The sequence below is a fragment of the Arvicanthis niloticus genome, chromosome 11, assembly GCF_011762505.2.
Source record: "Arvicanthis niloticus isolate mArvNil1 chromosome 11, mArvNil1.pat.X, whole genome shotgun sequence".
NCBI lineage: Eukaryota > Metazoa > Chordata > Mammalia > Rodentia > Muridae > Arvicanthis > Arvicanthis niloticus.
Genome location: NC_047668.1, coordinates 46,941,040 through 46,955,388, shown reverse-complemented (window position 1 = coordinate 46,955,388; position 14,349 = coordinate 46,941,040). Strand labels below are relative to the sequence as shown.

At 41.0% G+C, this 14,349-nt stretch overlaps 1 protein-coding gene across 1 annotated transcript in view; it reads left to right on the top strand.

The window, feature by feature from the left end:
- Cyria (CYFIP related Rac1 interactor A) overlaps nucleotides 1-10,596 on the top strand; it is a 109,982-nt gene extending 99,386 nt beyond the window's left edge. Inside the window, exons 11-12 of the mRNA XM_034514139.2 lie at nucleotides 3,898-3,968; nucleotides 6,177-10,596. Of these exons, the coding sequence (XP_034370030.1) occupies nucleotides 3,898-3,968; nucleotides 6,177-6,240 (135 nt within the window). The 3' untranslated portion in view covers nucleotides 6,241-10,596. The remainder of the gene's footprint in view (nucleotides 1-3,897; nucleotides 3,969-6,176) is intronic.
- The last annotated feature ends 3,753 nt before the right edge of the window (nucleotides 10,597-14,349 follow it).

Here is a 14,349-nt window from a genome sequence, read left to right as displayed (position 1 = left end):
GTGCACCTAATGTCCTGAGGTATTGTGCCTGATACCAATAGCTGCCCCCACAGAGCTTCTAGTCAATGAATAAGTGTGAGTGAATGAAGGGGAGAGAGCTTCAATGCATATGCAAAGACCTTTGGAAACACATGATCTCTATAGTTGCTTTCCTGTTGAGTGTAGAATAAAACATTACTGCCTTAAGCCAGCATTTAGAATAAAATACTACTACCTTAAGCCAGCATTTACCTATAACACTGTATTAATTACTTTTTCTACTGCTGTGATTAAATACCCTAACAAAAGCAGCTTCTAGAAGAGTTTATATTGGCTCACAGGTTAGGGCACAGTCTATCATGGGGGGATGGCAATAGGAGCTGGAGGCAGCTTGGTACAGTGCATTTGTATTTAGGAAGCAGAGAGAAATGAATACAGCTCCTTGTATTTTGAGGGGTGGATGTGCCTAGCAAATTAGAATCCTGCCGTGTACTCTATTTCAAAATATATTTCATTTACATTAGAGCATATTATGATGACCTTGCAATAAAAAGGTTGATTGTATTCATTGTGGGGGCCTAAGGGTTTTACGCTACAGATTGAGTATAAGTAACTATGGAAAACCTCTAAGTATCGTGTGACTATGAGTCGAGTTTAGTGCCTAAGGCAGTTTGGGTTGGCCATTTGTTAACTTGCCACAGAGTCAATAACTAAAAATATGTGAGGCGGAATGAGGCTTTTATTCCCCTAACCTTTTCTATGTGATATAGTGCATGTGTATTCACATATGTTTGTGGGTTGTGGGTTTGTATGCCTATGCACACACCAACAGAGGTCAGAGGAGGATGTAAGGATTCCCTGGGCTATTGCTCTTCTCATTATTCCCTGGAGGCAGGCTCTCTCACAGAACCTGAAGCTTGTGGAGTTGGCTAGGCTAGCCAGCCTGTCCTTTCCTGGTATCCTTATCTCCACCCAGAAGTTCTGGGGTCATGGGCACATGACATTTGCATGTGGTTGTTGGGGATTTGGATTTAAGTCCTCATGTTTGTAAAGTAAGTTTTCTTATCCACGGAAGCATCTACCCAGCCCCTGTCACCCCAATTTCCACACAGCTTAGCTTTCTATACTATTTACTGAATCTGTTATGTTCCCAAGCAAAGACTATGTTGGCTTTCAAGGGCATTCTTCAAGTCTGATGATTAATGCAAATAAGAAAGGCCAGTAGATGTTGAACTGTGCATGAACCTCTAACAAGGTTTTAGACTTATTAAGCATCAGATACATCAGAGGTGGGTCTGTCCTTCCAGGTACCACTCTGCTTCTAAACCATCAGTTATAGACACTGGGGTGATAAGTCTTGAGGACATTATAACATTAGGATATGGCCCTGGAAGTAGTACTGTATGCACATACAAAGGGTGAGGTCTGGTTTGCAGAAGAGACATGCAGAGAGCTCTAGAAAACAGTTGAGGGAGAAAATAGTCTGCTTAGAGGCAACTGAAAGGAGGTGGTATTTGAGGTAATCCATCAAGGATTTCTTTTCAGATGGATAGAGGGGAGGAAGAGTCAGAGCAAAATCACCAAGATACAGAAACGATGAGCTGTGTAGAGACCATGTGACAGTCCTGGTGGCAGGAAAGGTGGGGATGAAGTAGTGTTCTCAAGTGATACACAGAGAATCACACCTTACCCTGTATCCCCAGCCAAGATGTTGCCCATAACTCCAGACCACACTAGTTAGGGATATAAGAAGCATGACTAGTTCCCAACCACAGGTTCTCTTTCCTGTGGTAATCCTATTCTAGATATTGTCCCATTTTCTTATTGAGTATCTGAGCTAGAAGAAACCCAGAGCTGTCACCCTTCAGATCCTAGGAATTGTCTGTGTAACCCTTCCTCATCCTCATAAGTTATTAGGGACTGACCCTCCATCCCCACCTCCTATGTTTCCTGTGTTTCAGCTCCTTACCCCACCCCTCGTATCCTGAGGATTTTCCACTCGATCTCCTCTTTCTATCTTTGCTTCGTCTTGTCATTTTCTATGCTCACTATATTTATGCAATGCTTAACACCTGCCAAGGGTATTTTCTACAAGGAAAAGCCTCCAAGTTCCTACTGTGTTGCTAAACCCACACTGGCTCTGGCCCTGAATGCATTTCTGACAGTTTCTTGTTATTCACACCCACAGCTTTAATCATCCTGAAATAGAATTAGAAACTCCTCCAGAGTACCCCCTACACTTCTGCCTCCTTCTCCATCTATGCTCTCACTGCCCCTCGGGATGTCGTCACAAGAACACCTATCACACCATGATAATGAGCTGACTGTCTCTCTCCTCCCACTAGACCCCCAGCTCTAATGAAAGAAAGACAAAATTCTCTGCATCTCTGGGCATGATGCCATCACAAACCCAAGGTGGCACATAACTCACATACTTGTAGCCCGTCTCCAAACTTGTATCTTTAATAGATGGGTGTAGTTGACCATGACCTTCTGTGACCTCCACATGCTTCTCAGTCCTGGTTACCTTCAGCAATTGGCTGGGTCTATCAATCTGTTACCATAAAATGTTTGCATATCAGAAGTATAACCACAGGGGATGTTGAGAAGTTAGCACTCAAGTAGCCGTTGGTATAACCAAACTCATCAGATGCCCACACACTGAGTGAATGTCTAAGATTAAAATAAGTGATTGACTCTTTATAGAAAGATCTTTGCTTTTTCCAAAGGAGAAGTAAAACAGTCTAGGATATGCATAAAATAACAGCATCTATGTAAATTTTACTTTTCATGGCACAAAATAGATAACTTTAATTCCAAGGCCTCAGAAAACTTAGAAACTAAAGGAACTTCATGCAAATACAAAACAGCATGGGTAAAAACTAGGCATTTGACCTCTATAAGGTTCACTTTTTTTTTTTACGATTGCCCCTTGCCAGTCTTCTCAGAGACACTTAAGACACAGACCTGCACTTCTTGGAGTTTCCAGTCTAGTGCAAGAGACAAATTACCGACTTGGGGGCTAGTCTATTGAGAGTTATCTAACAAGTACAAAGCCATATTGGAGTCACAAATAAATGGTCATGACTATGGACAGTGGGATGAAAGAGACTTCCTCGGAGCCACAGGAATGACTTGGTCTGTATAGTATTTACCTTGTAAACACTGAGGATGAGTTTGTCTCCAGAAGCCTTTTTTTTTTTTTTTTTTTTTTTTTTTAAGAAAACTATGTTTTGGATGTGCTTGCATTCCCGGCCCTGGGAGAACAGAGATGGGGAGATCCTTCAGGCTTGCTTGTTAGCTAGCCTAGTCTAATCTGCAAGTAGAGTAAGATAAGAGATCCCATCTCAAAAATTAGATTGATAATACTTCAGAAATGACAACTGAGCTTGTCCTTTGATCTATACATACATGCAACATACATTTACCTATAAATACACACATACAAAGCATACACAAACACACACCCATACACACATACATACACATTTTCTGGGGCTGGTGAACTTGAGACTTTGCAAAATATTGAGGGCGTGACAGTCAACAGCTCAAAGGGTAAAAGCATCCTTAGCAGACAAAGCATTAAATTACTGAGTGTGTAGAGCACTTAGTTAATCTCAACTAAGGACCAAGAAGAACCATTTCTATTCCTGGTCCGAGCTCCAAAGTACAAAGCAAGATGTTTCTCCCCAAAGTTAATGAGACGTCCAGTTGTGACATAGGATGAAAATCAATAGAGATCGGAATCATATAGAACTCTTAAGAAGCCCAGAGGAATGATGCACCATCCTGAGAGAGTAGAGACGTTTGTTCGTGATTTGCATGTGCCACTGCTTCAGAGAGCTATTTGTATGGATAGATACCACTGTCAACAGGATTACTAGGGTAGTAACAAAATGCTGTGCGTTCTTTTTCCAGATGAAAGGCTGCATAAAGGTGTTGAAGGAACAGGCCCCAGACAGTGTGGAAGGGCTGCTGAATGCTCTCAGGTGAGCTTGTCGCTGGGGTAGGCTGACAGGGCAGGTGCCCTCGCAGACCATTGCAGATGCGGCTCTCTGAGTCTGAGTACCCGCCTACTGGTGTCATCCCTTCACTTGTTCTTCCTAGCAAGGCTGGGAAGTCAGCACCATTTTTATTTTTCATTTTTTTACAGATGAGAAAACTTGAGGTAACTTTTTTTTTAAGGTTTGGGATTTTTGAGACAGGGTTTCTCTGCTTAGCCCTGACGGTGCTTAGAATGAGCTCTGTAGTCCTGGCTGACCTTGAACTCACAGATCTGCCTATCTCTGCCTCCGGAGTGTTGGGATTAAAGGCATGAGCCATCATACACAGCTATATGCACTAAAATGATTGTTCAATCCTATACCTGGATCTGAGTGGCCCCACGGGTCTCAGGCATGACTTTGGCCATGATACTTTGTGAGCAGAGGAGTCTCCTGAGAAGAAAAGCATCCAGTTCTCATGTCTGTCTTCATTTAGGGCTCCCAACCCTGGTGTCGTAAAGGAAAATGGGGGGAGTTTCTAGGTACTGAGGTTGGAGGTCAAGTAAACTAAGTCACTGGCCTGGAAGCTCAAGCCCCTCCAGTGTCTGTATGTGTGTGTGTGTGTGTTTGCTTGTTCCTGGCTCCCCATGGAGCTCCATATACAGCTCTCAGAACTGAGAGCCTGAGAGCCTGTTATTCACTGCTGGATGCCTGAACATTTAGCCAGCTGTAGCTTATTTCCAGTCCGTAGGCACTGTTCACTTTTCCCAAGGATACATTTGCTTAATCCACTTCAAGGAAGGGATTGTTATTTTTAGCTATGCTGCATCCTAAGGAATTTGCTGAACTGCACAAATCACCCCTGTGCAGGATTTCAATCAGGAAGTCTTATGGACCCTGATGCCTTAGCCTTCGTTCCCCTCAGTTCTGTGCGATGTAATACATGCAGTAAACATGGGTAAGTCTAAGAGAAAGGAGGCAGCCCTCATTTCTGCATGCAATGTTCTACCTCCCGTCACATCACATGCAACCTTTAGACCCATGGCTGACCTATTATCCTCCCTCAACAGACGAAGAAATCAGCAGTCTCAAGACACCGATGTTGGTATTTTTCTGAGTTGCCAATTCATCATCTTTGAGAATATGTGTGTCTTATGAGACTCCCGAATCCTAGGTTTTTCTCCAAAGGTGACTGCAAGCAAGCCAGGCTGGCTTTTATATTCATTAAGAAAACTTTAGCTTCTGAATTTCTGAAACTTTCCAGTTTCATTCTAGCTGACAAAACATCCTGGAGATCAGGACATTGTGTCAAGCCATGAGTCCCAGCTCAGTGTGGGAATTTGTGTTTCCTGGAGATCCGTGATGAACCGGGAAGAGTGTAGCCTTTTGAGGCAGCAGACATACACTCAAGACAAAAGTCACAGACTGTTCACAAATAAAAACCATCTGCTGTGGGATTCAGAGTGAGCCACTGAATCTCTCTGATGCTCAGCCTTCTCACCTGTGAAATCAAGTCACCTCATTTGAAGACATATTTGTGGTTCAAATGGACTCTTACACAGAGTGCCAGAAATATGGTCAAAGCTTTGTGACAGGTCTTTTTTTTTTTTTTTTTTTTTCCATTTCTTTGCACACAAGATTGAGTAATGAATGAGATGTTCTAGAGTGTACTTTTGTTTGTGTACCTGCACTTGTGCCCCCTGGTGGCAGTGAAGATAAGCACAGCCCCTGGTGTAAATAGTCATCAATGTTTTAAATTTCTGGATGCCATCATTTGAATTCTGTAACTCAATTTGGTCAGCCTCAAAGGACAAGAACTAAGTGCTGTGAGGGTTGATTTGATGAGGGTTTTTTTAATGACTTTAATTTATCATCACACAAGAAAATTCGAATACCAAAGCTGATTAGAAGCTTGGCATTATGGCGTGTGCCTATAATCTCAGGAATAGGGAGGCTGAGATAAAAGAATTTCCATGAGTTTGAGTCCATTGTGGGTGAGGGCAATGTCAACCTGGAGTACAGAGCAAAACCAATCAAAGTCAAATAAAAAACTTGCAGAGAATATATAGAATATCAAATATATAGAATATATATAGAATGTGTGCATACACATACCAAAGTATGCATCTTTACCTAGGGAATTGAACCCATGTTTTTTAATTGACAGATTTCAATTGGGCAAGCCCTGACATTGAACTCTCTTTCCCCGTTCAGGTTCACTACAAAGCACTTGAATGATGAATCGACTTCCAAACAGATTCGGGCGATGCTCCAGTAGAGCCCTGCTCAGAGAGGAGGATCTGTTCTGACCTCAGAAGATGTATATGTTTACATAATTTAATACAGATTGATGTTAATACTTGTGTATTTACATAACCATTTCCTTCTTGTCACTGAAATATATGGACCTTAATTTGTATCCTGACTGATTCAACCCAGCAGAGCATAAATTGACTTGAGAGCCTTACCTTTGATGTCTGAAGCAACCCTCCTTTCTCCAAGGGCCAGATTCGGAAACTTCGACCTTGGCTGCTGGAGTCCTGTAGTGATACTTGTAACAATCAGAAATTCTTAATCGCTTGTGGTATTGTTTTAATTCTAGATGTTTTATCTCTCTGGGAGTATAGCTTATAGAAACACAAAAGTACTTGATTTCCTGTGTCGGCTCAGATACAAGAAACACACAACACACAACTGTTACCCTGACAGAGAGCAGAGAGAGAAGAATCCAAGATAAGAAAACTGTATGTGGAGAGCAGAGCACAAGTGTTCTGAGTTCAGTACATCCTCCTCCCTCTTCCTGCCCCCTGCAAACCTCACGTGCAGCTTTTCCATATGCACGTGTTTTATTAATCTGAATATTCTCCTTCTGTCTCCGTTTGTGTCCCTTTTATTCCCTGTTAGTATTTGCAAGAGGAAAATTGTCTGTGTTTTAATCAGCTAATGAGGAGGCAATGGAATAGACAAAGGGCTTCTTGCAGGAGGATTGAGAAAAGTGACTATCCTAAGAGTATCAGAGAGAGAGAGAGAGAGAGAGAGAGAGAGAGAGAGCGCGAGCGCATAAGGACAGTCATATCTGTGTCAACCCTCTGCCTGCAGGGACAGTTAAATGGAACTCTGGTTGTTAGATCATAAGTAAGATCAATCACCTCCCAGGAGTCTGCAGAGTTCTAGGTACACTGCCCGTCTCAATATGGGAGCCCTCATTCTCTACCAAAATAGACTGTTCATGTCAGAGCTGAGAACTGAAGCACTTTGTTAATTATCAAAAAGCTGGAGGAATTTAAAGAGACGAAATCTACAACTTCTGATTACCTGGAGTCAGCCCCCACCGTTCTGAGTACTTTGGCAAATTCACATTCCTCATATATAAAATAGACAGTCTTGGGGATGGACCGGTGGCTCAGTGGTTAAGAGTACTTGTTGTTTTGCAGAAGACCTAGATTCAATTCCCATCACCCACATGGTGGCACACAACTATCCATTACTCCAGTTGCAGGGGATCCAGTACCCTCTTCTGATCTCTATGGACATCAAGCATGCACACAGTACACTTATATACACACAGTAAAAAATACTTTTGCACATAAAAAATAAAATAAATCTTTTTTTTTAATCTAAAATGGAAGGCTAGTAGGAGCCACTACACAAACCTTCCTTCATGCATAAATTCCAGTGAGCATTGCCCCACCCATCTTGGTGAATATCAATATCACCAGGACTGCAGTCATTCTGCCTTTAGGTCAGAGCTGAGTTAGGATGGAATCTTCAAACATATTCTGACCTCCAATGAAAAGATACGACCATACAAGGTGAATCGTACATAGGACTAGATCCCTGAGTGTTTCCCACCTGACTCTATACTTTTTTCCTGATCACCATGTGGCCTAAGAATATATACTGTGGAAGAAATGGAGCATTGTAGAGAATTTTTCAGTCTTTAGTCTGTCTTATTACTTGTATATCTCTGCTAGAAGGAGAGAATTTTCCAGACAACTGATGAATGATAATCCTGGAAGTCAAGTCTAGGATGATTACGGTATGGTCTCATTTGGTTTTCAACATCCCAAGGCAATACTTCCAGATGAGGGTGGCCATCCAACATTCCTTTGAGTCCTCCAAGAAAGAGGATTCTTGGTTTATTTCAGAAAACCAAATGCAGACAAATGGGAGAGCCAGTTCCCAAGTTTATGTCAGTGTAGTCAACAGAGAGGGAAAAGGCCTTGTCACTTGGAGCTTTACCAGCCATGACTGACCTGAGCATTCTCACCCAGAGATAGTCATGCTAGATGGCTTCTGTGACCTTGTCAAACCTAGGAATTCCAAAATCCAGAGGAAGCCAGAAAATGTGATCCTGTGGTGGTGAGACATTCTCCAGTGTTCAGCTTTTAGGATTTTTTTAATTTGGCAGCCATAGGCAATGCTTGGTTGGACAACTCTCACGCCTACAAGAGCAGAGATGCACAATACATATAGGCATTTGTCCATTTACCCTTTCCTCAACAGAGGAGATTAGGATTTCACAGAACAAAGAACTGCCCAGTTTCTATTGGGCTCTTAGACATAGACCTGAGCCATGAACCCAAGCCACGTATCTACACCATAGCTGCCTCTCAGCTGGCTAAATAAGAAAACATTAGGGATTATCTGTCAGATTATACATAGATAAATAAATAAGTAAATAAGTAAATAAATAAATAATAGTTTAGGACATTTGTAACTTTTAGTTAAGACTTTCTATTAAGTGGGACCAAATGTGTGTATGGGTGCTGTCAGTCTGCTTCAGTCTGGTCAGTCCATTGTCTCCAAGATGAGACTCTACAGGACTTAGATTTTGAGAAGCCCAGGGTCTAAATAATTGCCTCAGGTCATCAGGGGGGCAGGCTGAGTGTCTGTGATCACTAACAGGGAGTGGGCCTTGAGTCCACTCCAGAACTGTTGTGGGAGACCAATACTCTTAACGGACTGTCGAGTAAGGCATCAGGAATCCTTGGATAATTTGAGTTTTCTTCCTTTTATTGTGCTGCATGCACATGTATCCAACACTCACGGGTTGTTTGGGGGAAAGTACTATCGATGATGTTGATGTTAATAATACTTCATAATTGATATCTCATAGCTTTCAGATAAAGTGTTTTCTATGACTCAGATATGTAATTTGAGGCAAGAAACAGGGTAAAAATGATGTTTTCCAGCCACGTTGCTACTTTTGGCATGGTAACTCCTCTCAAGTTCACTTAGCCTTTCATAGAAAAAGTTGGATACAAAGAGACATTTTTATTTGTGATGACACAATAGAGCCAGAATATTAGCTAACAACCATGAAGGAGATGTTGGGTGTCTTTAAATATTTTAGTTTATATATTCCTCATGGACATAAACAAACATTCTTAGTTATTATCATTATGCCAAATAAGAATGGCAAGCCTAAGTTTGTGAGACATCATCACAATTAAGTCAAAATAATGTTATGCTTTTGCAAGAGCAAGATAAAGCCTGCTCAATCTAGGGATCCAGTTGTACAGTAGAGTTCAGACTTCTCATTCAATCTTATATCGTAGGCATCTCTCAAGTGTTCTAGATATTAATAACTAACATTGGGATTTATCTTTGCCAGTCCCAGCCTTGAGAACTCCATTGTCATAGTACACCTGTAAAAATGGTTGCACAACAGAAGGGGCTTTGAAGCGGTTTGTATGTTGTTTGCCGAAGTCATTGTAATTTTTGGGGTATTTTTTTTTTTTGCCTGCATTGCCTCTTTTTGTACATAACTTTTGAGTGTGAAATGAAAATTAAAGTTTGGTACATACACAGTTTAAAATCATGTTTGTATATGATGCATAGGGTAAAATGGGTGGCCCGCATGGAAGTCTGCTCAGCCTGTTGTGGGGAAATAACATCATGTCAACTGATCTTTCTTCCATCATAGTTTCTTCCAATATGGCATGTAATTCCACAAGGGGCCTGCTTTTAGAATCACTGGTCTCATATTTATTTCAACAAGGACCTTCACTATATTTTTAAAAAAAAGGAGAGAGAGAGAGAGAGAGAGAGAGAGAGAGAGAGAGAGAGAGAATATCAAGACTGGTACTGGTACTGTACTTTGAGCTGTGGAAGAGAGGCTTGCCCAGGGATGCTAAGAAACTCCAGTAAATGCTTTCACTCGTTTGAAGGCAGTATCATTTTGTGAATCTGGGGAAAAAATGGGTGAAAAAAGAACCCCTCCCCTGTGTAAATTTATTTCTTTCCAACAACAGAAGCAATAAAAATGATCCTTTCAGCTCTTTAGCACTGACACTTCCACACGTTTAGTCTCTGAACTTCTGAAGCCAGAGACCTAATTGTATGTGTGCTCAATGAATTCGAGTCTCCAAGAGGGACCGTCCATGACAGCCACTGTCATGGCTGTCAAAGGTTGATTTGGGCTATGAAAGGAATAGGGATGAGGCCTTTTCTGTACGTTGATAAATGGTTAAATTATAAGTGAAAAAAAGGTTGGAAAAAGTAATACAGGAAAGGTTTTGGAGTATATGAGTGCATATATATGTATGTGTCTGTCTGTCTGTCTGTACTTAAATAAGTTCTGAGAACCATGGGGCAGAGAATAAAGTATGTATGTGCCTGTTAAGATTAATACAGCTAAATAATGTTGGTGAACTTATTTGAACAAACTGCATTTATTAAGTACAATGATTCCCATGCCCAAGTTGGAGTAGAAACTTAGTAAAGAACCCACTCACCTGACCCATGTGGTGGCGCACACACAGGAAATAGAAGGGTTGAGAATTGTGTCTCCCCCAGCTGATCTTCAAAGTAGAGAGCTGTTCTTTCCGGTCACATTCAGTCTGGCAGGACTGTTTTCCCTGCTGCAGCTCCTCTCTTCCCTCTGTCTGGTTCCCAGAGATCTAGAAATGCAGCAGTTCCCGGAAATAGGTTCCATAAAATGCCTCCAGAGACTGACCTTTGAAATTATGCTATGTAAGATTCTAGATGAATCTCAGAATTTAATAGTGAGTTTCTTAAGTGGACAGTTCTTAGAAACCCCTTAAAGTATTTTTCTGCAAACTTCCAGTTTTCTCATCAAATCTCACATTTCTGGAAGCTTCTTCTCCTCTACCTTACTTTTCTGGTTAGTTTTAGGTCTTCCTTGCTTGGCCCACAACTGTTTCAAGATGAGGGACATATTTTTGACCATTCTGCAGCTGCTAATGGTGTCAGTGGTCTTTATTTGAGAAACAAAAGCCCCCTTCCGCCTTGAAGTTCACTCTAAAATAAACTTGAAAGTACTTAGGGGAAGTCACCAAAGTACTGTCTTCTAAATAACAGTACACTTGGAAAAATGTCTCCCTTTTGTTTGAGAAAAGTCCTCCAACAAGCATGGGGAAGGGAACATGGTTGACCTTTTTTTAATGTAAACGTAGATGCAGAGACGCTGAGCTTCCGTAATGATGACATCAGGCATTTCATCTTTCTTTGCATGTATTTGAAATCTTCCTGATTTCTTTCTTCTATTTCCTTCATGGAGTTTTCCACGAATAACCTTCTCCCATCCCTACAGTATGCTAAAAATTCTCTTCTGTACTGTTACTGCATTTAACTTATTTTCTACTAGATACATGCCATCACACAGTATTTGGAACTGTGTATTTTCTTTAATCACTGAGTCTTGAATTTTTGAGGATAAATAATGAACTTCTGAGCCAGCTGACTTTAATATAGTCCACTGGTCATTAGAAGCTTCCTGATGACATGAAACTCCAGGACCCTGAAACCCAGGTGTGCTGAAGTTAATTTTGGGGAATTAGTTTACCCAACTTAAGATCCATTCACAGACCCAAATTATCTGCTCACCTGGGCAATCAACTTTATTTCTGAAAGAAATATTTACTGTCAGGATATTTTAACCTCTCTAGACACAGAGAGCTTGCACCTTATGGCTCATCTGCCTAGAACCCAAATGAGGAAACAGACTGGTTTTGATAAAAGGTTAGATCAGCTAGACCTGGCACTGAGGGTAACCAGTATGCTAAGCTGGTAGTGTTTTTGCTTCATCTCAGACAAGGGTGTTCTTTGGTGAGAATGCTGAATTTGCCACAACCAGAAGACCAAAGGACACCAAATCAACTCAATACAAAGTAGATTTGTCAACTTGGCACAATCTGGAGTCATCTGGGAAGAGTCTCAATGTTGGAGTGCATACATTGAGTTGACCTGCACCTGTATGTGTGAGGGATTATCTTGATTAAGTTAGTTTGCCTAGGAAGACCCAGCCCACTGAGTGGCACCATTCACTAGACAGAGGATTATATGAGAATGAAGAAATGAAAGGGAACACAAGGAAATAAACATGCACGTATCCATTTCCTCCTGTTCCTGACTATGGATGTGACTCAACTAACTGCTTTCATCCCATATCACCTTGATATTCCCATGCAAAAGGACTATAACATGTAATTGTTAACTAAAATAAAACTTCCCACAGCAACAAAAATGAAACCAGGACAATAGCTAGAGAACTCGGTTCAGCACCTTGGATAGCAGACCGTGCATGTTCTAAGAATGTATGATCTGAAGTCACCAAGTCTTCTTGGCTATTTCCACTTTGTCTCTAGAAGTCTGAACATTAAAGATTTCTAACTTTCAAAACTATACCCACTGGATAAGTGCAAAGGCATTTTTCTTCCTCTTGGGACTTCTGAGCATTACATAAATAGAATAGAAAACAGTTTGGACATGCGTAAGAATCGTGCTGGCTTTTCACATTTATGGTATGTTGAAATAAGGCAAATTTATAAAAATGGCCTTTCTCCTTCTCTCCTTCCTTTCTCCCTTCCATCTTCTTTCCTTTATCTTTTGGGACATAGTCGCTCTGTGAGTCCAGTCTTGTTCACCCCAATTCTGTGCACTACAAATACTTATTCTTAAGCCCTATATCTTTTATTAATTATGATCACAAAGCACAACACACATGCTTTCTAAAGAGTCTCAAAATACATACTAATTTCTCTAAAGTCTGTCTTATTTACTACAACCTTTCTCATCTCTTCCCAAGATCACTAGGCTACACTAGCCCTCTCTTTAGTCTCTTCTGCACATAGGAGATAACTTGCTTTATTGTGGCGCATATTTGATATTTGTATCTTTAGCAAGTTTTCTGAAATGTGTTGTTAGAGATATTCATTGGCATTCTCCAGGGAATGAATGATAATATTTAAATGTTTGTCATACAAAATTAACAATATTACTTTATTTAGCTACTCATCTCACCACCAGATTATCCCCCATGTATTATGAATTTCTACAAATGGGCTGGCTAAATAATTGGTAGCAATTCTCAGAAGCACTTCTCTATAAAATTCTTTTGTGTTTCACAGAACATCATTAATTTCTCATGGTTATTATCATTCTGTAAAAACACTTCAAAAGCTAACCCAGGAGTGTGACACACAAGGCCTTCTAATAGACAAACCATCTGAGCTCCTTAGTTCTTTCACTACTTCATCTAAGCTCCTAGGTCAAAAATGATATTTCACCCTCCTATGCTACACAGCCATTCTCAGTTTTCTAGCATATCATCAATTTTTCCTATTTTCTGTCTGGGCAATAATACTTCTCTCTCTCTCTCTCTCTCTCTCTCTCTCTCTCTCTCTCTCTCTCTCTCTCTCTTTGGCTAGTATTCTATTTCCCCTCATTATCTGCTATGTAGAGGCTTGGTCATCTTGAGAGTATTGTTTAGATGTCTTCTTTAAGCCTTTCCATAAGCTTCCTAATCAAAGTTGGGTACACTTTCCTATTTCCCCACTCCCTCTCCCTCTCCCCCATCCTCCCTTTTTCCCTCCCTCTCTCTTCTTCCCTTTCCTTTTTCCGCCTCCCTGCCTTTTCATCCATATTTGAAGACTAAAGGCCAAACTTCATCTTTGCTATGACATAGGTTGTCCTAATTCGGGTTTCTACTGCTGTGATGAAGCACCATGACCAAAGCAACTTGGGAAGGAAAGAATTTATTTGGCTTACCCTTCAAGATAATAGTCCATCATTTGAGGAAGTCAGGTCAGGAACTCAAAAAGGGCTGGAACTTGGAGGCAGGAGCTGATGCAGAGGCCATGGAGAGGTGCTGCTTACTGCTTTGCTCCATGTGGCTTTCTCAGCATGCTTTCTTTAAAAAAAAAACTAGGATTATTATCTCAGGGATGTCACCAACCACACTGGGCTGGGCCTCCCCCATTAATCATTAATTAAGAAAATGCCTTACACCTGGATCTTACAGAGGCATTTCTCAATTGAGGTTACTACACACAGAGAGAGAGAGAGAGAGAAAGAGAGAGAGAGAGAGAGAGAGAGAGAGAGAGAGAGAGAGAGAGAGATCAAACCATGTCGGTGATTTTGG